The sequence below is a fragment of the Capsella rubella genome, unplaced genomic scaffold (assembly GCF_000375325.1).
Source record: "Capsella rubella cultivar Monte Gargano unplaced genomic scaffold, Caprub1_0 scaffold_8, whole genome shotgun sequence".
NCBI classification, from domain to species: Eukaryota; Viridiplantae; Streptophyta; class Magnoliopsida; order Brassicales; family Brassicaceae; genus Capsella; species Capsella rubella.
This window is the reverse complement of record NW_006238916.1, coordinates 11559599-11578612: the sequence shown is the minus strand read 5'-3', so window position 1 is coordinate 11578612 and position 19014 is coordinate 11559599. Positions and strand designations below refer to the sequence as shown.

Sequence of the window (19014 nt, the reverse complement as noted above, 5' to 3'; positions counted from 1 at the left end):
ACAAATGAAAAAGTAAACAGCACCTTGATACAATCGTCCTCCGAGCTTGATTCAAATTAACTTAACTTCTGGTTTTTGTCAGTAAGATTGGCAAGAAACACCTGAAAGAGTTGCTCTGGATAATTTCTGCTAGATCCTTAAAAAAGGTATAAAAAGTTGATTGGGTTCTCTCTTCAGTGAATAACGAATGAGCAAGGAAGAGATTCAGATGGCGATGAACAAGACCAAAGAGATCGTCTCCTCTCACCCGGTCGTCGTCTTCAGGTTTTATGCATTTGTTGTTTCTGAGGTTCTTATTTACAATCCCATTGGATCGTCGTGGGATTGTTTTGTAGTTATTACTTACTCTTCAGTAGAACTAAGTGAAGTCATAGGAAAGCAAGACTCGTATCTTCTGCAATCATTTTCTAGTTTCATAGTTTTCTAGTATTCTGTGTTTTCCACTGAAGATAATTGCAATTCTTTTTCTAGCATTTTGAAATTATCATCGACTTACAGGTTATTCTGGGTTTCAATTGACGAATATAGATGCAGAAGATAAGAGTGTTGCATCCATTCTGCAAAAAGTTACTTTAGCTTGTCTGTCTGCATAGAACTTGATTCTTATATCACCTATATAATCACTCTTTTCCCACTTTTTTGAGTTGGCCTTTAAATGTCACTTGTGAACTGTAAAGTCTTAGTTTTGCAAACTTTTTCGTCTTTCCCAGCAAGACTTACTGTCGTTATTGCCAGAGGGTGAAGCAGCTGCTAACACAACTTGGAGCAAGTTTTAAAGTATTTGAGCTCGATGAGATCAGTAAGAAACATATTACAATACCTGTGTAATAATATTCCTCAGACAAACCTGAATCATATGGATGCTTGTACTCCCGTGCAAAACAGGCCATGGAAGTGAGATCCAATCAGCTTTGTCAGAGTGGACTGGCCAGAGTACTGTTCCAAGCGTCTTTATCAAAGGAAAACATATCGGTGGAAGCGATAGTAAGAGAAAAATTTAGACAACCTCTCTCTACACCTTATTTTAGACTCTGGTGGACAATCTAAACTGAAAATTTTAAACAGTTCATTTGTGGTTGCATTGTTTTTGCAGAAGTTATGGAGACTTACAAGCAAGACAAGCTTGTGCCTCTCCTTACTGAAGCTGGTGCTCTTGCCAATATCCCTTCCAAGCTTTGATGTAACGCTGAAACCGTTGTCTCAGGACTTCTCATTGCTATGTTTTAGATCATGAAAATGTATTGTCAATTAACACAAATAAAAGAATTATCCTTTCTCTTTGTTAACAGATTAATGGAATAAAGATTTGAGTAAACTGTTCTACTCGCTTTGCTGAACCACTGGACATTGGCAGAGTTGTTAGCGCAAGAATTTTGCTTCTAGATTTACTACGTAAATTAAGGACTATGTTCTGATTATACCAAATCCAATCATGAAGCTCTCATTGAAAACATAGCAATTGGAAATTCGACAATCTAGGAAACAACAATCAATGTGATATCTCAACTTCAGAGCTCAAATCTAGTTTTTGGCATCCATAATCGAAGAAGCCGATCATAGAACGAACAAGTTGCCACAACGCTTTGCTTCTGAAGTTTCCCTCTGTACCAATCTGCTCCATAAGCAAGAGAATGATGCTTGTTATAACTCTCCAACACTTCACCTTTCTCATCACTAACCTTCACTACAGCGAAACCGTTGTGCATACAAGCCGCCAACACAACACCACTCAGAGAAGGATGATGCTTGATTCTCCACACTCCTCCACCTAGAGACAATGATGTTACGTTCACAGGTCTCGAAACTGACCTCGTGTCCCAGACTCTAAGTGTTTCATCATAACTTCCAGTGAATATAGAGTAAGGATCACTTGGATTTGGGGAAATGCAGCAAACACCCATTGTATGAACTTTGGAATTCTCAAAAACACTACTGTCCGCCGGATTTTCTCTGATATCCCAACAACTGAACTTGCAATCATCTGATCCAGTATAGACCAAATTAGGATTGTTGAGATCGAATGAGGCCGTCCAAACCTCAAAGTCATGCCCTTTCCATTCTTGGACTGTTTCTAGATTAGAATCAGTGAACGAAACAACTGAAGCAGAGCCATCTGATAAACCAACTACGATTGATGTTGATGACGGATTCCAATCCAAACAAAGACACATTGATGAGCTTATCTTTTCACCAGAGACTTCTCTCAGATAGTAACCTGTTTCAAGGATGGAACTTTAGTCTTATCTCAAACAAGCTAAGAAAAGAGAACTTAGATGTATCTTTAGAACAAACCAGCATTTAATCCTCTACATATTTCCCAATTGCATTGCCTTCCAATTATGTTTCAATAGACTACTCATTCAACATGATTAAAAATCTGACTTTATTATGCTAAAATCATCAACAGCATCAAAAGAACAAGTTTGAACCCCAAGCTTCCATGTTCATCTACTTTAATGAGCTTACAAGATTAAAAACCAATACCTTCAACTTCAGTCTTATGGATCTCGTAAACTCTCAAGCATCCACCAGCATCAGCCTGAGCAAGCGCCACGTTTCTGCTTCCATCACCGCTGCGGCTCCACCGGATATCGAAAACTCCGGCGGTGTCAATCTTCCGAAGAAGATTCAAGCCAACATCTTCCTCATCTCCGACGTCAAATAGATACACAGACCCAGATCGAGAGGGACGGTCTCCTTCTTGGAGTGTGTAAGTAGAAGCTGCAAGCAAGTTTTCGTAAGGCTCGTGAGGACAAAATTCTACGGCGTCGGCGTTTCCTTCGAGATAGCAATATGCTGCGTCCATGACGACGACTCTCTCTAGTCTCTACCGATTTTTTTTCCCCGCGGCGAAAACAAAACAGAAGAATAAGGCGCAAGGAAGACAATATAACGTCGTCGTTTGGAGTTAAACAAAAAAAAGGAGTATTGGTTTAACCTACCGGTTAATACAATTCAGTCGGTTTTGTAAATTTGATCGGTTAAAATTAGTCGGCGACGATTAGTGAAACCGCTCTGGTCGTCTTCTACCTTAAGGACTGAAGGAGAAAGCGATTACGGCGATTACGGCGGAGAGGGAGATTCGAAGTTCATCTTTCTCGTTTGCTGTGGCGACTCGACACTGTTAGATAAATGGAAACGGTAGAAAAACCAGAAGAAACCATCCCAGGCGTGAGATTTCTTTTTGTGCTCTTCTCTCTCTCTTTCTCTACGATTCCTTATGCTACTACAAACGGGTTTAGCGTTTTATTGTTCAAATGCATTGATTAAGATAATTCGAATCGGGATCACTCACTTGAAATTGCATTTCTTTTCGATCTAACACATTGACAAATCGTTGATTTTGAATTTGTTGTTCAGATTGTCATTATGGAAAGTTAAGGTTTTTAAGTGGTTCATAGTTTACTTTGTTGTTACATATGAAACAGAATTCTTCAAGATTAGCTGGGAATCCAAACTGGGGAACAGCAACTGTTGTTGGAGTCTTTGCAGGATTGCTATATGGAGGCAGCAAGGAAGCTTCTGCTTCTGTGGTATGTCTGCATTCAATTTTGGATTAAAGTTTGTTACTTCTCAGCAAGAAGATTGATTAAACGATTTGCTAGCTCTGAGATTCCTTAAGATGCCGTTTTGAGATGTATCCTCCTTGAAATTTATGTTTCGGTTCCACTATGTTTTGTGTATGCTTGTAACTTAGTTGCTTCTGGTACTACACTAAACTCATAAGATATCAAAAGGTTAAGACTTTTAGCTGAATCTTATCTCCCATGCTAAAATCAGTGTTTTTGGTTTGAAACAGAGCAAGGATGCAGAAGTGATGCTGAAGATGGGTAGTACACAGGATAAGCGTGAACAACATAGGTTGATGCGAGATGCAATGGAGAAAAGATTCATCCGAGTAACTCGTGGTTCTCTCATTGGAGGGATGCGTCTTGGGATGTTCACTGCCTCGTTCTTCAGTCTTCAAAACTTTTTAGCTGAGACGCGAGGAGTCCATGATGTTTTCAATGTTGTAGGAGCTGGTTCTGCAACTGCTGCAGTATTTGGCCTAATCTGTACTGATACATTCAACACTCTATGCATTCACTTTTGGACTTTTAGCTTATTAGATTTAAGATGCTAACTTTGTGTGTCCTAACATATCATTGAATATGGCAGTGCCGGGGTCACTTGCTTGGCGTGCGCGGAATGTGTTGCTTGGTTCAGTTCTTGGAGCAACAGTCTGCTTCCCTCTTGGTAATTATGTAACAGCTTAGATTACAGTTCTTACAAGTTGTTACCAGAAAAGAAAAAAATAATGTCTAAATTGGCTAAAAACTAAGTGAACCCCCTATATTGGTTCAACAGGTTGGTTACAAGTGAAGCTCATGAAGAAAGCAAACGAAGGCAATAGTGAAACAAGCCACCACGGTGAGGTAACGAGTGGTGTTGGCGCAGCCATTGAGAGACTCGAACAACAGTTGAGAAAATAAGAAATGGAACGCTCACAGTTTTGTATGCTAAATTTGCTTATCTGAAGCCAACGAGAATAAGATACCGAACAGAAAGACTGTGTTCTTCGTGTAATTGCAACAATTTTAGAGTATACGAAATATCAAAACGCTGATGGTTCATGATTATTCAACTCTTTTTGCATTTGTTTACTATATAAGACTTTCACCACAAACAAATGCCTTGTCATCACCATCTTCTTCATCAGAATGATACCTTTTGTACCTTCCCGGATAGTCAATGTAGAGTCCTTCGGATTCTTACTCACACGGCATTGCTTATCCAGAAACCCTCTGACCAACTAGACTAGACGTCTAGACGGTAATGAGAAAGATCGGACCCGTTGGTTTACGAGACCAATAACCTAACCGGAATTACGCTCAACATATGTCCTACCCGTAATCTAGTTAACAAAACGAATTGGTGTCACGGAGACAGAGAATCTCTCCGACCATCAGAACTCTGCAACAACGAAACTTATAACAAATTAACAAGTTCACAGCAGATCCCATTATATTCACAGTACCGTTCGAAGAACAGAAGAAGAATGAAGAAATCGATCTAGGAAAAAAAAAATTTGGACCATTTCTCGATTTGTGCGTGTCATCCTTGCGCAGGGGCCATGCTAATCTTCTCTGTATCGTTCCAATTTTATCGGATGTCCCCGAAGGGACAATCAGTTGTTCGACTCTAGCGATATATTAAGACAGGTTCTTCTCTTCACTTGACCGATGTGGGATTCCTGACATTGTTCACAACGTTAATGGGCTTATTTAGTTAAAAGGCTTCTCCCTCTCATTTCTCGTAAGCCCATTCAAATATTTCAATTTATTTGATCTCCTAATTGTGTGAACGATTTCAAATATGATGATCTCCGTAGTTTTTTTGGTTTCTTTACGGATCGAGATTCAAATTGTCGGTAATCCCTTAACTTATACGTATACCTTTTACCACTTGGAATACATTTCTCACCAGTTGTTACTATATAAGACTAGGAGAGACAGTGTTAACTCAGACAGGTGGTGTTAGTCTGCAGACTGCAGCCATTGAGAGACCCGACCAACGACAGTTGAGAAATAAGAAAAAAAAAAAAAAAAACAGACAGTTTAGCACGCTGTTTGATCTTGTTTAAAACCAATGGGACTAGATAACGACATGAACGTTATGCTATTGTGTAATTGCGTACACTTTTCTGAGTATAGAATATTAACTCTTTGACGGGTTTTTCCTACTCCTTTTTTAACATTTCCCATCACCATGATTCCACACCTCTCTTTGCTTCATCGCTGTTACTACCAGAAGAAGAAAGCTTTCTACTCCAATACTCTACATTCTCACCATTAACCCACGCCTCATCATCGTCTTCTTCGTCAAAATGATATTCCACACCTGAATCTTCTGAGTCAAACAAATTCTCAAACACATCTTCATATTCATCATCAAGATCACTATCATAATCATCAATAGATTCATCTCTGTCATTATCATTGATATAATCTTCTCTATTTTTATCACCAAGTATAGCGCCTTTCCTTCTCCTTTCACGTCTAATTCTCTTTCCTTCTTGAATAAGATCTATCAAACGTTCTCTGATCACCAATGTATCATCTTTCTCAAGAAGATCACCATTGTCGTTGTATGCTTCGACTAGAAACACAGAGTCTCTCGTGCCTTTTATACTCACATAGAATATCTCTGGATGCCTCACTATCAATGCTCTTAACTTGTTTGGTAAAGAAAACTCCTTCCTGAAATGTGTCAAATGGTCAATCAGCGTCCTTTTCTCAACCGTTAACCCCAACACCTCTCTTACAACTGCGCACGCTCGCTTCTCCGCTTCAATTGACTCGTTTGCCAGACATTCAGATGCCATTTTGTAAGGACACACATCAGGTGATTCTGTGAATTTTATCAAGAAATCTTGGTGCCGCCTCTTCAAGTTTAAACCTTTCCGAAGGTTCAAACGCTTAAACTTCAAAGGACGATCAACAATCAAACCCCTATCAACTTCAGGAGATGGCATTTGGTTTGCCAATTCTGGATCCCACGCGACAAGCTCAAGAGCCCTTCCATAGGATGTATCCACGGTCTTGAACTTGTCCGGATAGTCATTGCAGAGCCGGGACCTGAAATTAGGAGGGAGGCCAAAATCCGGGCCAATGTGAACCAGTTTAGACAAAAGCAACCTGCGGTGAGATGACAACATTAGCAGTTTCTGGAGCTTCGTAGCCAATTTATCAGAAATCTCAGACTTCAGATTCAATTCTTGCATTGCAAGGGACGATGCAGCCGATGTCATACGGACACAGAGTTGAGATAACGGCTTAGTGGCATTCATAGGCAAATGTGGCGTAGGTGTTGTAAAAAGTTGGAAGATTGTGGGATACCGACGGATCATGGAGATGATTGCCCGAGGATTTTCGATGCCGAGGTAAGATCGGCATTTGTAGAGGATCTGAATAGGTATGAAATGCTTTGGTTTAGAGAGAAGTAAAGTCTTCAACTTCTGCACAAACCGAACTCTGTTCTGCTTCACTACATGTCTGTCTAGAGATGGACTCCGAACAATCTTGTGAGCTGCACATGAGATGTTTAAAGACAGACTTCCGAGTTTCTTGGAACGGGTTTTATTACTTATGTTACATCTGCGAATATCCAGAGGAATTGAAGGGAAGAGAAAGCTGGAGAAAAAGAAAAGCTTGTCTGAAGTAGAAGGAACAAACTGAGTAAGAGCCATCATCCGCCGCCGATCTCTTAGAATGTCATGATCCTAAACAAAATGTAAGAAAATGATCAAGATTTTAATACCGAACTATCAAAAAGTCTGAACAGTTAATCACAAAACCAAAAAATCTGATGAAAAGTACGAAAGTCAGAAACAAGCGGTTCTCTTAGGCATTTCTACAAACACATGGTGCGCAAGTATAAGCAGATTAGGAATCTCAACGGTTAGATTTGTCAATTGCATAATCGACATAACAATTAACAAGCACACATAGAAAGGGAGGACAGGGGAGATATTTATGGGTTTAAAAACCAATAAAGATGAACCTTACGAAGATTAAGGTGGGAACAGTTTACGTCTTTGATCAAAAGCAAAAACCGACTATGGCCTTTGTAAGTTGTGCAACTTCGTATGTCTTATCACGTGTTCTTTTTCTATCTCTCTGAAAGAATCTGAACAAGCTGTGATGTTCCTTCTACTTTCTAGCTTCTGAAGTACAATGGCTTCAACATTTTGTAATAGAGGACCTTATATTTACTGTTGGTTTAAGAATGACCCCGCATATAATAAATATGCGAATATAAACACAAGTGAAGCACACAATCTGATTCTAATGATACAGAGAGGCTTCAAATCGTGCAGTGTGAAGATTGAAGATTTTTCTACGAATTAAGGAAATAAGTACAATGTTTCATTCCACCAAATCTCTCTCTACTTAGCAATTCTTGAAAATTTTGGACATATTACAAGCTTTTGGACATGATGGATATGGAAATTGCATGAATACAACTGAGACAACAACAGAAACGCAACATAATTCAAGATACAAATGAGTCTTTGAGGCGTGTTATTCGGTAGAGCGGTTTCTGAAAATCTCGACCCCTAAACAATCGATAGCACTTTGGATAAGCGGAACATTTGGCTTCCATAGCTTCACTCGAACAGCTGTTACGCGAGGGAATGATTCCAGAGTTTTGGACGCTATAAGTCCAGCTACTGCCTCCAAAAGGTTTCTTGATGACCCTTGTACAACTTCCTTTGCCAAGCTGAAATCATTCACCCCATTCCGCAAATAAATTATATAATACAGCTTTTTAAACATAGCTTATACAGCAGAAGTATAGTTACTACATACCCTAATCACAACCTATATATCCAAATCTTCAATCTTCCATTTCAAGTCCATGTTATGGAGTAATATCAACGGTGATACATCAATCAGCGCACACAGATTCTGTTGATGTTGGTAAGGAAAAAAACTAACTTGTAAATGTCGACGTAGCTGATAGAATCATCTAAGTTGTCTGAAAGACCGGCCTTTTTGAGACACATCCAAGCATCAATGTCAAGCATAAACATCTGGCCAAGCGTCTTCTCTTCAGGAATCGCTCCATGGAAACCGTAAAACTTCAACCCTCTCAGTATCAGTTTGTCCCCCATCAATGCCATGTCTTTCTCCATATTGTTCTCTTCAAAATAAACAACTAATCAGCTTATTATATAGTCTAAGTATTTTTATGAATTTAGCGATAGTTTACAATTTTTCTAACATAAAACTTGCAAAAAGAAAACTTGTAACTGAAGTTAACTCACTCCTGCTCGCAAAAATGCAACAAAAACTTCAAAGCCAAAAAAAAAAAAAAAAAAAGTCAAACTTTTCAAGACACACTATCTAAAAAAGGTGTGTTTTACACATAAGCTCTTGTGGACATTCTTTTTCATTTAATTCAATCTCTCCATAAAATCTAATAAACACAAAGATCGTGTTCTCCCGAGAAGTTTAGGTTTCTACATCACATCGATCAATTCGAACGAAAACCAAATACAATTAACGATGGAAACAAGATAAGACTGAAGGAGCTTACTAAGAGAAGAGTGAAGAAGCTTTACAAGCTTGCGACTGAGACAAAGCGGCGGAGGGTAGGGAAGAAGACGAGATTGCGATTGCGAGTGGAGAGAGCACGACAACTTTGATCATTCCATACCATCGTCGACCAAACAAACATTTCTGATGTTATTGGGCTTGGGCCATTTTCAAGCCCAAATAAATAAAATTGTTTTTTTTTTTTTTACGTAATTTATTATACGAACGCGATATTCCGGCTGCCTATTAAAAAAAAGAAACTTCCTTTGATAAACCCTAGATTATTTTTGATTTTCTTTTTCGCTCTGTAAAAATTCATTGTTGCTATACAATATTGTAGTGTGGATTGAAGAGATGGCGACAGTGGAAGACATGGTGTCATATTACTTTCTTTTCTTCGTAGCAGTTTTCTATATCTACCTCCTTGTCGATACGTGTTCACCGTATTTTTGGAAAGAAGGAGATGAAGAAGAAGAAGAAGATGATGATGACATTGAACTTGGAGATGGTGATCATTGTTGCCGCATCTGTCATGAAGATGTAAGAGCCTTCTCCGATATTATACGTCTATCAAAGTGCGACACTATTCGCTCCATGTTCTCCCAACTCAAAAGATTCACTAAATAATCTAACTAGTTTTCGAGATTGGAAGAAGCATCCATATTATGTTTTTTTTTTTTTTTTTCAGTTATACATGACCTGTGAGGTTGTAAATTTTATTTTGCTTGAGCAACTTAAAAATTTGTGGAATCAATTTTATTCCACGAGTTTATCGTATCTATGTACAATTTCGAAAAGGGTTGGGGATAGGAATGTAATTTAATGTAGGAAACTGAATCCAAAACAAAAGCATTGAAATACTAGGAAAAAAAAACAATTCGAAGTAATCCATATCTTATAATTTACCTGCATTATTTGATATTAATTCGGTTTTAATTATATGTGGGATAAGATTGTATAATATAATTCGGTTTAACTAAATCCAAAATCAGTATCACATTGAAAAAAGTTCGAAGGCATCCAAATCCTATATGCATGTTTCAAGTCTCTTAGATCATTCTTGTATTTTTGTTCCTAGAATAAATTTGAGAAATATTTGTTGTGTGTGAATCAGAAGAGAGGGGAATAATTTAATGGCGTTGACGGTGGATACAGCGGAGTTGGTAAGCGCCCTAATAGTGATCGGTTTGTTTCTGGTTTGTCTCATTGGCATATTACCGGACCTTATAGAGGAACGTCGTGAGCTAATTCTCGAGGACGTGGAAAACAGACGCCGCAGCAAGAAGTCGCCGAACCTCAAAAACAAGTGCTCATGCGGTGGTGGTGGTGGAGTGGATCGGTGTCCGGTCTATCATGAGGATTTCAAGGCACTTGAGAACGCACTTGGTAAATCCAAGTGCAAACATGTTCCAACCATCTTAACCAGCTTCAAGGACCACCCATAGATATCGTTTCTCTTCTCTTTTCTTTTCTTCACACAGTGTAATTGCTGAATTAATGGTATCATTTAATGTGTTGCTTTGCTGGATTAAGACTTTAACTACGGCTTCAAGATATAATCCTTTGGTAATTTAAGATAATCTTCTCTATGATAGTCAATGAAAACAGAAATTTCGCTGTACAATGATGATATTGATCAAGCTAAGTGCATTGAGTCTTTAACCTTCAGTTTATTAAAAATTTTATTTCAAATTTCAAATCTTAATTTGCATATGATACCAATACTCCTTCTGTATTATTTTATTTTTTCACAGCACTTAATGACTTAAGAACACACATAAAACCATCTAAACTATAAAATTATAAATGCAACACTTTGAGGTTGCACGTGGATGAACCACGGAAACAAAATTTCACCTCCGTCTCTATCTCAAGCTTCTCTTGTGGATCCAACTCTGGTCCAAACATAATCGTAGCCGTCTTTAACTGGCAAGAATTTTTTAAGATATATTTCACTAGATCTTTCCCATCTACACGGCCTCTCCACTTGAAAGTTTGGAGACTCGACAACAAACATTGAGGAACACTGAAGTGCTTCCAGCAAACCAATGTGCCCATATGATCACGTGAAATTGGTTCCTTGCATTAAAGAAGAAAAATGTTAGATGAAAGGCCGCGCGCATACATTGAAATATTTGAACAAAAATAATATTAGTCTATGGATGAAACTTACTCTGAGCTCCAAGTTTCGTAGTTTGGGTGAAGCTATGAGCAGCCAGTATAGTACCTTGGAGCAATATGCGTGATTGATATGAAACTTGAGATGCTGAAGCTCGTTAAAGACAATACCATGTTCATCATTATATTCGGCAGCCTGTACAAAAGACGGTTTAGTAATCTACGAGATGTATAGTGAGATTGGAGAATTGAATATTATCAATGGAATCAAATTACCTCTGCAAATTCGTCTAGCGAGATTGCAATTGAAAGACGCTTGACAGAGGTGACAAGTTCAAGAAGCCTCCTGATATTGTAACCAGCAGTGATTTCTGCCTCCTCCAGCTTAGGCATATTCTCAATCAAGCTGGATGAACTTTTACAGTAATCTCTAACTTTGAGATACTTCAAAGAAGGAGTATCTATCCTATATTCTTCAGAACATTGATCAGGCATCATCAAGGATAAACTAAGCAATGACGGAATGATGACAGCTAACTTTCTCACATTGCCACCGGGATGTAGTTCCAAAACTAGATCTTCCAAAACAGAGGAATTAGATATAAGTCGTTGAAAAGATTCTTCATCTGCGTAAATCACACGTCGAAGGTGCAAAGTTTTCAAGGAGGGGAGGCCAAAAGCATGAGGAACATCCACGAGAATGTCGTATTTTAGTTCCAACGTCACAAGTGATTTGCAAGTATACAAGCTACTCGGCAGTAATACATTACCTATTCCCTTGTAACGAATAAAAGTAACGCTTAGCTCCTTAACACAACGAGAGATTGCAATTTCAACCCACAGTTTGATAGCCTCAGGTTCAAAAAGTGCATTGTAAAACCTGAGACGCAAGCTCTCCATGACCGGAGAGCTATGTAATGGCAGATTCTTGTCAATAAAACACCGCATCCTCTGGCATCTTTCCGACGCTTTAGAATAGGTTTTGGTGTCACGGAGGAGGAAATATCGATCGAAAAAATCTGAAGAATACATGCTCCTCTCGTTGAACACAAGTTTTGGCACCCGCAACCAAAGAAACTTCCATTGCTTGGACAAAACACTCGTTGTTATAGCAAATTTTGTTGGAAGAAACGACAATATCTTTACGAGCAGTTCATCATCAGAAAATCCAGTAATCTTGTCCATATCTTAAACAAAACCCTCACCGTAGATTAAGAGACTAGAGTTTTGTTTTTTTTAAATCCACACAGAAGAACAACACCAAACAAAGAGAGAGGCAGAGAATAATAAAAACAGAGGAACGGAACAAAGCCCTAGCAAAACTTCAATTTGTCAAAGCACCTCGGAATACGGAAGTCAAAGGAATTGGACGATGAGATTCTGAAATAAATAAAATAGAGAGAATGAGATATATAACGTTGGATAGAAATTTAGGTTTGGCTGTGGACTTATCTTAAAAATGTATTTAGTATTAATATTTAGATAAATAACGTTGGATATATATCGTTAGTAATTTCAAAAAAAAAAAACGTTGGATATACTAACGTAAGATAGAAATTTTGATATACACGTTAGATATATACTAAAAGCAAAAAGGTCCTAAATTCGATTGGGCCTTTACAAGTAAAATACAAGACCTTGAGGAGTAGTTTCGGAGAAACTCTTGAGCACAAGAGACTCTAAATTAAAGCTTATTCAAGTTTTGAGGAATTGAATTGGAATGTAATGCTTTTGGTATAGAGAGAAGTGAAATTTTCAACTTCTGCACAAATTTCTTCTGATGGAATTATTTTGATCCACATTTTTCCTTTTATTCACCTTCTTATAAAACAGCTAAATAAAAATACTGCAAAGAATAAGTTATATTTATAAGCATGAGTTTGCTTGCTCCACACTTTTTTTTTCATTCTGTATCTTTCAAAAATCATTCTTTCTACTTAAGAAAAACAAAAGCTTCAAATCAAACACGGTTGCTTGCTCTTGCGTTGCAAGCTACTACCGAGGACTCTGGTAAGACTCAGGAAACCATCTTTGTAATAGCCGATGTTTTAGCTTCACCAACAAGGCAAAGGCTCCATAGCATGGCAAATGCATCACTGCAACTGAGAAATACCTGTAAATTTTGAATTGTCATCAGCCCTTAATTTCCAAATGAAACAAAAGGAGGCATTTGAAAACATTATTATATGAAAAAGCTTTCAAGTTACCATAGTGGAGCATAGTGTGATGATAAGTCTAGGAATGGGTAAGGCCACCTGTTAATAAACAATACAGTCAAAATCAAGATACTTTAAAAAACACACTAATCAGTAGTGAATTTGTATGAAATTATTTACCATATATGGACTAGGGAGTGGAGAGCCCATTGGAATATAACATAGGCTATTGTCCAGAAGAAGAAGTAAGCAATTCTGAAGCATGGAAAGCTCTGTAATAATAAAAATTCAAAAACCAAAATAAGGACCATTTAGAGATTATTGCAAATAATATATTTCATTTGTTTGACTCTAAAGATTTTACCAGAGAATTCAAAGCAGCATCACCAAGCAAGAAAATCGCGTTTAGGGAGTGCATGTTGATCACCAGCTGCAATTTTTGATCATATATAAACTGATCATCAAATGCTTTTTATATAATGAATAAAAAAAAATTCAATATAGCTTGCTAAATTACTTACAACATTGAGGCTATAATCATGGATCTCAAGGAAAGGAACAATGATGAACCAGAAGACACAGTCAGTGAGCAAGACCGCACCTGCATTCATCTGTTTTTAAGGCAAGATATCCAATTAAGAACTCATAACATTTCGATGTAATTGTGTCGCATTGTTATGAATTTTGATCTTGATTACCTGAAAGATTATCTGAAAAACGTATCCCCAAAAGCCAGCTGGATTACTAGAGTATTGGCTTTGTTGAATAGAATTATCAGCTCCTTTGGATCTTGCTCTCTCTGAGTCTATGGCTTCAATGCTATCTACTCTATCACCAGCTGCTCTTTTGTTGTATTGGTAACATCCGTGGAGCGAAAGAAGCGAGCCTAACTGTTGAAAGATATCAGATTAAAATGTAAGTAAGAAACTTGAGAAATGTCACAAAGAAGCAAAGTAGTCAAGTTTTGAGACAGAACATTACTCCAAAATAGAGAGTGATCAGAGCAAAAGTCCACCTGCGAATAAAAACAAGAGAGGCCAGGAAAAACCGATTAGAGACAAGTACATAGACATTGGTTAATGTAATCTACTATCTATTGTCTAGAAATCGGAGTCAAGAACAGTTGCTACCCTATATGGTAATCAAGAATGCTACATTATAGCTACTATATGCTTATGAAGCTGCATACTATTTAATTGCCCCCTAAACGATTCAACAATATTTCAGTTTTTTTTTTTGGAATAAAAGCAACCACAAATCTTAAATCAAGAATGTGATAAACTGACTCATAATCAAGAATGTCACATTCGTGTATCAATGCTTGTGAACCTACAATATCTTTTAAGTTGCCAGATTAAAATTCAAGCAAAAGTTTCGATCTTTTCCTAAAACCCATTCTTGCCTCAATGCATGTGAACCTACGAAATCTTAAACCACAAACAAAACGATTTAAGAAAAGTATCGATTTTTATTTCGAAACCCCAAAAGAAATCCAGAGAGACAGAAAGAGAAAGCTTACTGTGTGTAGTAGAAGAAGATGGTCGGTCCATCGACGAGGCCAATAACAATCAACATAATAAGAAGAACGAAGAAGGCAACGACTCGAAAAGCAAGAAGCCAAGCTGGATGAATATTACGAAGACAAGGCCTCCAAGTCTCGTCTTCATATACATTTCCCGACCACTCTTTCTCTCCTCCGTCGGCATCACCGTCACTGCTTCGTTTCCGGCGATAACCTTCGTATTTGAATATAAGAAAAGCAGTGATCACAGTGGCTACAGCCATCCATACACAGCATATCATTACCCTCCAATTAAACCAGTAGCTTGATTCAGTTGTGTCCACCGCTGTTGTTGATGGATGCCAAGCATCTTTGAGCTCTGTATACGAAGATGGAGATAACAGTGATGAAGATGAAGCCATTTTGATAAAGTTTTCAGTTTTTCAGAGAGAAGAAGGCGATAAGTATTATTTTTTTGTGGGTTCAATGTTGGAAGAAGAAACAGAGTAGAGAAGAAACAAAAACAGAGTAAAGACAGTGTGGTTTTATTAGGATTAATGTGAGAATAAAATTTAGAAAGAATTTATAAAAAAAAAAATACAAAGGTCTAGGGAATTTGAAATCTTGAGTGGGGTGATTTAGATATGAGATGAAGCAAAGGGAGAGATTCGAAGCTTTAAACCATGTGTTCTTCTTGCAGATAAAGAAGAAGAAGAAGAAACCATAGACTATATATCTGATCAAGATTTTTTTTTTAAATATATGTAATTAAATAAATGAAAAAGGGGAAAGAAAGTGAATAAAGAAGAAGAAGAGGGAGCTGAATTCGAAGCCAAGAAAAGAAACGATCCTTGCAAAAAAAAAAAAAAATGTAAAAAGCCTGTGAATGTGTAAGAGGACACGATTCTTTGCTTCTTTGCTTTAGGAAAGACAAGTATTTTTAGTTACATATATTATGTATATATAGAGGGGAGAGAAAGAGAGGGATATTTTAAGTAATCAAATGTTCAAATTAATAACTAAAAATAAACAAATAATGGTGTAAAATAATTTTTATTGCTGAATTTGTTACATCAAGAATTTGAAATCCCCCACGTAAATATATAAAAAGAGTAATGGATTCGAGGCAATCGGGTGAGGATTTATGTCTTGAAAGGAAGATATGTGTTTTAAATTTCCTCTTTGGCATCATATACTCAAAATAAATTGATGCATTGATACATGAGAATAGATATATCAACAGTTCAACACACATATACGTGAACATGTATAAAGTATTATAGAATTATCAAATCAGAGGATATATAGAATCTATAAAGATGTGAATAAAATAATAAGGCATCTCTATGTGGAGTCTCAATCTTTTTGCAAATACCCAAAAAAGGGTATGAAAAAGCTAATAGTTCTCAAACAGACCACTGGAACGTATGCATTGTTTATGTGTCTTTTCTCTTTCACCATACGGTACGTATACATATATAGACACAAGTAGATGGATATACGTATAAATTGGAAGATTCCATGTGGTTGCTTAAACATAAATCAGAAATGGTATGTGTGTAGTTAGGATATATATGGTTCCACCACTCAAAAAGGAGATAAATCTAGTTCCCTTTAATAGATTAATGAATCCAAGCCAAAACAAATTGAAAAATAATAATGAGCAAAGGAAATATTTGGGAGCTTTCTGAAAGAAATTATGAACCGTTGGATTGAGACGATTATGATGTGTCAATGACAGTGGGAAAATTAAATGAAGGAACAGCTTTTGTTGTCTGACCTAATTATAATATATGTAAATTCAATATAAAAAAATGTAATGATAGGTTACTTTTGGTCAAAGGGCAGAGACTGCGTGAAAGAATGGGACCGAACAAAACCCAAACCGAAGACTTTAAAGAGGTTTCAGAGATTTTACATGCAAAGACCACATTCAGTGGGGTCTTTCTTCTCATTCTTTTGAGTTCTCTCTATAGTAAATGCTTTCTAATAAATTTGTAAATTTATGTTCGAGAAGCAAGAGAATAAATGTTTTTGAGTTTGAAACTTCGATTGTAAGCTGGTGAAACTGGGATGATCACGTGGTGTAGTTAGATATATGATGAGGCAGATGAACAATTGAAGTAAATGTGGTTTAGTGTATTCACCTGATTAGTGATTACTACTATATATAGTTGTCGCTAAATAACCAGATGGTTACTACTATAGTCTATAGTCGAAATGTGAATCAAAAACATAACGGATTGTGTTTTATTTTCTTTGTTAGGGATATGTGTTTTATTTGGGTTTACATTTACAAAGTAAGTCGGTAGCTATATGCCTATATCTAGTGGGGTAATTTACTTGTTCTTTTTTAGATTTTCTTGATGATGATAATGCATGGCTTGTTGCATACGATAAAGATATTGAATTCATAAGAAGTAAAAAGTACGATTTATATTAACAAAAATTCTTAATGGGCCATCATCATAAGGAATGCTTATTGGTAAATCCAAAAAATAAATTAAAACAAGAAAAACAAATCTTTGTATGTAAACCAAAACATACGATACTAGTGGACCAACCTTGGGAAATGCTTATTGGTAATTCCAAAAGATTTTTGATGCCTAATGCTTGTAAGACTTTTGTCTCTTGTCATTACAACAGCCAATGCTATTTACGCATTATATTTTTTTTTTCTTAAAGAGAACGGATACTTTAAATGTTTATAATGACTATTACATTCACCAAAATATATGTATATCATACATCATCTAGTCGATTCATCAAATCTTTTTGATAAATCTAACGATTAGCGTCTTTCATGGCTTTGTTAAAGAAAACTTTTCTCAAATTGCTTTGTAACCATTAGCGAAAGACAAGAACAAACAAAAAAAAAAAACGAATTGTTTTGTCCTTAAGGTTATTCGTGAGTTGTGAGGGAACAAATTCTGTCGGCAGTCTTTTTTTATTTCTGTCATATTTTTGGATTTTTCTTACATTTGTCGTTAAAGAAAAAAAAGACTCATTATATTCCTAATTTTAATTTCAACTTAGAAGTGTTTGATTAACTTGTAATGAAAATTTCCTTTTAACCCCAAAAATTAGAATTTGTGTAGCTATAGGTAGGTATTTGTAAACTTAAGATATATTGGCTATGAATGAGTAAATAATATTTGTACTAAATAAATTTGTAAATTTGACGTACTGTCATCATATGTAACAGGTGAGGCTACAGTACAGGTCGGTCACGTAGGTTAAGAAGAGGATTCATGTGTGTGTGTGTGACAGAGAGACAGCTGTTACAAACGAAGGCAAAAAGAGCGTGCAAGAGAAGACAGCGACGCGTCTTGGCCGCTAAGTAAACGCGTTTGCAACCAAAAACTGCTGTTCTCTTCACGTTACTACTACTATTACTATACATTCCATATTTTTCAATTCGACAACAGACACTTCTTAGATTTTTTCATCTTTTCTCTCTATTATTTTAATGAACAAACAAACTCACAAAGGTTTATTTCACAACAACAATCTGGATACCTTAATGTAAACATAATTTTTTTATATCCATCCGTATAACTAAAAAAATAAACACAAAATGTTTGTGTTTTTCGTTTATCTATTTCAATAAATGTGTGTAGTTTCAGCGGTAAATAAAACTTAAAAATAATTAGGGATATTTCAAAAATGCATATTAGAATAATAACATATAGTAGACTGATAAGAAAAAAGCTCATATATATATATATATATATGTGGTGGTTCCACGAGCAAATGTATACTGTACTAACTAAGAAATTTAACACAATTAGGGAAAGAGAATGGTACCTGTCATGGATTCACAAAATTCTTGCAAAGATGGGGAATTAAAAAGGAAAGAAACACTCAAAGAAGAAGAAGAAAAAATGTTGAAAGAAACGAAATAGATGATGTTTATATAACAAAAATGAATAAATTGAAATGTGTACGAAATAACGTATATGTTAGTAAGTAAGTATGGGAATTAATTAGAGAGATGGTGGAAAGCATGAGGAGCTTTTAAAGCAATGAGAGGAGCCTTTGCCATATTGGGATTTTTTTTTGTTTACAAAAGGCAGTTAGTTAGCTTAGCTTGCATGTTTCAAGTGCTTTTCTTTCTCCAAAGCAAGAATCATGTGTCCTAATTCCCTTTGATTATTTT

At 36.5% G+C, this 19014-nt stretch overlaps 7 protein-coding genes, 1 long non-coding RNA gene and 1 other non-coding gene across 14 annotated transcripts; 2 read left to right on the top strand and 7 right to left on the bottom strand.

Moving 5' to 3' along the window:
• Position 1: 1 nt before the first annotated feature.
• On the top strand, positions 2-1326 carry LOC17874617 (glutaredoxin-C1). Of its 2 annotated transcripts, none has more exons than XM_023782010.1 (4): positions 2-264; positions 711-799; positions 886-984; positions 1094-1326. In XM_023782010.1, the coding sequence occupies exons 1-4, from the start codon at positions 188-190 to the stop codon at positions 1177-1179; spliced, it is 351 nt and encodes a 116-aa protein (XP_023637778.1). In that variant the 5' UTR covers positions 2-187; the 3' UTR covers positions 1180-1326. The 2 variants fall into 2 exon arrangements, with proteins under 2 accessions (XP_023637778.1, XP_023637780.1); XM_023782012.1 differs by having other exon boundaries at positions 1066-1326.
• A 67-nt stretch (positions 1327-1393) lies between these two features.
• Positions 1394-2862, bottom strand: LOC17876553 (diphthine methyltransferase homolog). The gene is made up of 2 exons (XM_006281459.2): positions 2485-2862; positions 1394-2215 (listed from the first exon to the last, which is right to left on the bottom strand). The coding sequence occupies exons 1-2, from the start codon at positions 2804-2806 to the stop codon at positions 1509-1511; spliced, it is 1029 nt and encodes a 342-aa protein (XP_006281521.1). The 5' UTR covers positions 2807-2862; the 3' UTR covers positions 1394-1508.
• A 157-nt stretch (positions 2863-3019) lies between these two features.
• Positions 3020-4619, top strand: LOC17877310. Its single transcript, XM_006281069.2, has 5 exons — positions 3020-3171; positions 3429-3533; positions 3800-4055; positions 4159-4236; positions 4348-4619. The coding sequence occupies exons 1-5, from the start codon at positions 3133-3135 to the stop codon at positions 4470-4472; spliced, it is 603 nt and encodes a 200-aa protein (XP_006281131.1). The 5' UTR covers positions 3020-3132; the 3' UTR covers positions 4473-4619.
• Positions 4530-5148, bottom strand: LOC111830388. Its single transcript, XR_002833753.1, has 2 exons — positions 5075-5148; positions 4530-4953 (listed from the first exon to the last, which is right to left on the bottom strand). It is a non-coding gene; the product is annotated as an uncharacterized LOC111830388 (long non-coding RNA).
• On the bottom strand, positions 5063-5165 carry LOC111829125. The gene has a single exon (XR_002832683.1). It is a non-coding gene; the product is annotated as a U6 spliceosomal RNA (small nuclear RNA).
• Positions 5166-5578: 413 nt separating this feature from the next.
• Positions 5579-7744, bottom strand: LOC17876511 (protein WHAT'S THIS FACTOR 1 homolog). 3 transcript variants are annotated; one of them, XM_006280226.2, is made up of 2 exons: positions 7543-7744; positions 5579-7261 (listed from the first exon to the last, which is right to left on the bottom strand). In XM_006280226.2, the coding sequence occupies exon 2, from the start codon at positions 7229-7231 to the stop codon at positions 5744-5746; it is 1488 nt and encodes a 495-aa protein (XP_006280288.2). In that variant the 5' UTR covers positions 7232-7261; positions 7543-7744; the 3' UTR covers positions 5579-5743. The 3 variants fall into 3 exon arrangements, with proteins under 3 accessions (XP_006280288.2, XP_006280287.1, XP_023641979.1); XM_006280225.2 differs by having other exon boundaries at positions 7548-7744; XM_023786211.1 differs by having other exon boundaries at positions 7573-7744.
• Positions 7745-7885: 141 nt separating this feature from the next.
• Positions 7886-9182, bottom strand: LOC17875655 (dihydroneopterin aldolase 2). Of its 2 annotated transcripts, none has more exons than XM_023789505.1 (3): positions 9082-9182; positions 8481-8685; positions 7886-8262 (listed from the first exon to the last, which is right to left on the bottom strand). In XM_023789505.1, the coding sequence occupies exons 2-3, from the start codon at positions 8675-8677 to the stop codon at positions 8064-8066; spliced, it is 396 nt and encodes a 131-aa protein (XP_023645273.1). In that variant the 5' UTR covers positions 8678-8685; positions 9082-9182; the 3' UTR covers positions 7886-8063. The 2 variants fall into 2 exon arrangements, with proteins under 2 accessions (XP_023645273.1, XP_023645277.1); XM_023789509.1 differs by having other exon boundaries at positions 9107-9160.
• Positions 9183-10880: 1698 nt separating this feature from the next.
• LOC17876465 (putative F-box/FBD/LRR-repeat protein At5g62970) lies at positions 10881-12383 on the bottom strand. Its single transcript, XM_006279454.1, has 3 exons — positions 11475-12383; positions 11254-11394; positions 10881-11159 (listed from the first exon to the last, which is right to left on the bottom strand). The coding sequence occupies exons 1-3, from the start codon at positions 12381-12383 to the stop codon at positions 10881-10883; spliced, it is 1329 nt and encodes a 442-aa protein (XP_006279516.1).
• A 575-nt stretch (positions 12384-12958) lies between these two features.
• Positions 12959-18767, bottom strand: LOC17876433. Of its 2 annotated transcripts, XM_023777254.1 has the most exons (9): positions 18663-18767; positions 14874-15234; positions 14336-14369; positions 14053-14244; positions 13876-13965; positions 13719-13784; positions 13535-13626; positions 13406-13453; positions 12959-13311 (listed from the first exon to the last, which is right to left on the bottom strand). In XM_023777254.1, the coding sequence occupies exons 1-9, from the start codon at positions 18667-18669 to the stop codon at positions 13194-13196; spliced, it is 1008 nt and encodes a 335-aa protein (XP_023633022.1). In that variant the 5' UTR covers positions 18670-18767; the 3' UTR covers positions 12959-13193. The 2 variants fall into 2 exon arrangements, with proteins under 2 accessions (XP_023633022.1, XP_006280732.1); XM_006280670.2 differs by lacking the exon at positions 18663-18767 and having other exon boundaries at positions 14874-15578.
• Between the last annotated feature and the right edge of the window lie 247 nt (positions 18768-19014).

Coding starts and splice junctions, on each gene's coding strand:
- LOC17876433 (XM_006280670.2), bottom strand. CDS start 15,277: ATGGCTTCATCTTCATCACTGTTATCTCCATCTTCGTATACAGAGCTC. Junction 14,370..14,873: donor ATCTTCTTCTACTACACACA/GTAAGCTTTCTC, acceptor TTTTATTCGCAG/GTGGACTTTTGCTCTGATCA. Junction 13,454..13,534: donor CACTCCCTAGTCCATATATG/GTAAATAATTTC, acceptor GTTTATTAACAG/GTGGCCTTACCCATTCCTAG.
- LOC17876465 (XM_006279454.1), bottom strand. CDS start 12,383: ATGGACAAGATTACTGGATTTTCTGATGATGAACTGCTCGTAAAGATA. Junction 11,395..11,474: donor CGCTAGACGAATTTGCAGAG/GTAATTTGATTC, acceptor TCTTTTGTACAG/GCTGCCGAATATAATGATGA. Junction 11,160..11,253: donor TACGAAACTTGGAGCTCAGA/GTAAGTTTCATC, acceptor CTTTAATGCAAG/GAACCAATTTCACGTGATCA.
- LOC17876511 (XM_006280226.2), bottom strand. CDS start 7,231: ATGATGGCTCTTACTCAGTTTGTTCCTTCTACTTCAGACAAGCTTTTC.
- LOC17876553 (XM_006281459.2), bottom strand. CDS start 2,806: ATGGACGCAGCATATTGCTATCTCGAAGGAAACGCCGACGCCGTAGAA. Junction 2,216..2,484: donor CCATAAGACTGAAGTTGAAG/GTATTGGTTTTT, acceptor TCCTTGAAACAG/GTTACTATCTGAGAGAAGTC.
- LOC17874617 (XM_023782010.1), top strand. CDS start 188: ATGAGCAAGGAAGAGATTCAGATGGCGATGAACAAGACCAAAGAGATC. Junction 265..710: donor CACCCGGTCGTCGTCTTCAG/GTTTTATGCATT, acceptor CGTCTTTCCCAG/CAAGACTTACTGTCGTTATT. Junction 800..885: donor ATTTGAGCTCGATGAGATCA/GTAAGAAACATA, acceptor CGTGCAAAACAG/GCCATGGAAGTGAGATCCAA.
- LOC17875655 (XM_023789505.1), bottom strand. CDS start 8,677: ATGGAGAAAGACATGGCATTGATGGGGGACAAACTGATACTGAGAGGG. Junction 8,263..8,480: donor AGCTACGTCGACATTTACAA/GTTAGTTTTTTT, acceptor GAATGATTTCAG/CTTGGCAAAGGAAGTTGTAC.
- LOC17877310 (XM_006281069.2), top strand. CDS start 3,133: ATGGAAACGGTAGAAAAACCAGAAGAAACCATCCCAGGC. Junction 3,534..3,799: donor AGGAAGCTTCTGCTTCTGTG/GTATGTCTGCAT, acceptor GGTTTGAAACAG/AGCAAGGATGCAGAAGTGAT. Junction 4,056..4,158: donor TGCAGTATTTGGCCTAATCT/GTACTGATACAT, acceptor TGAATATGGCAG/TGCCGGGGTCACTTGCTTGG.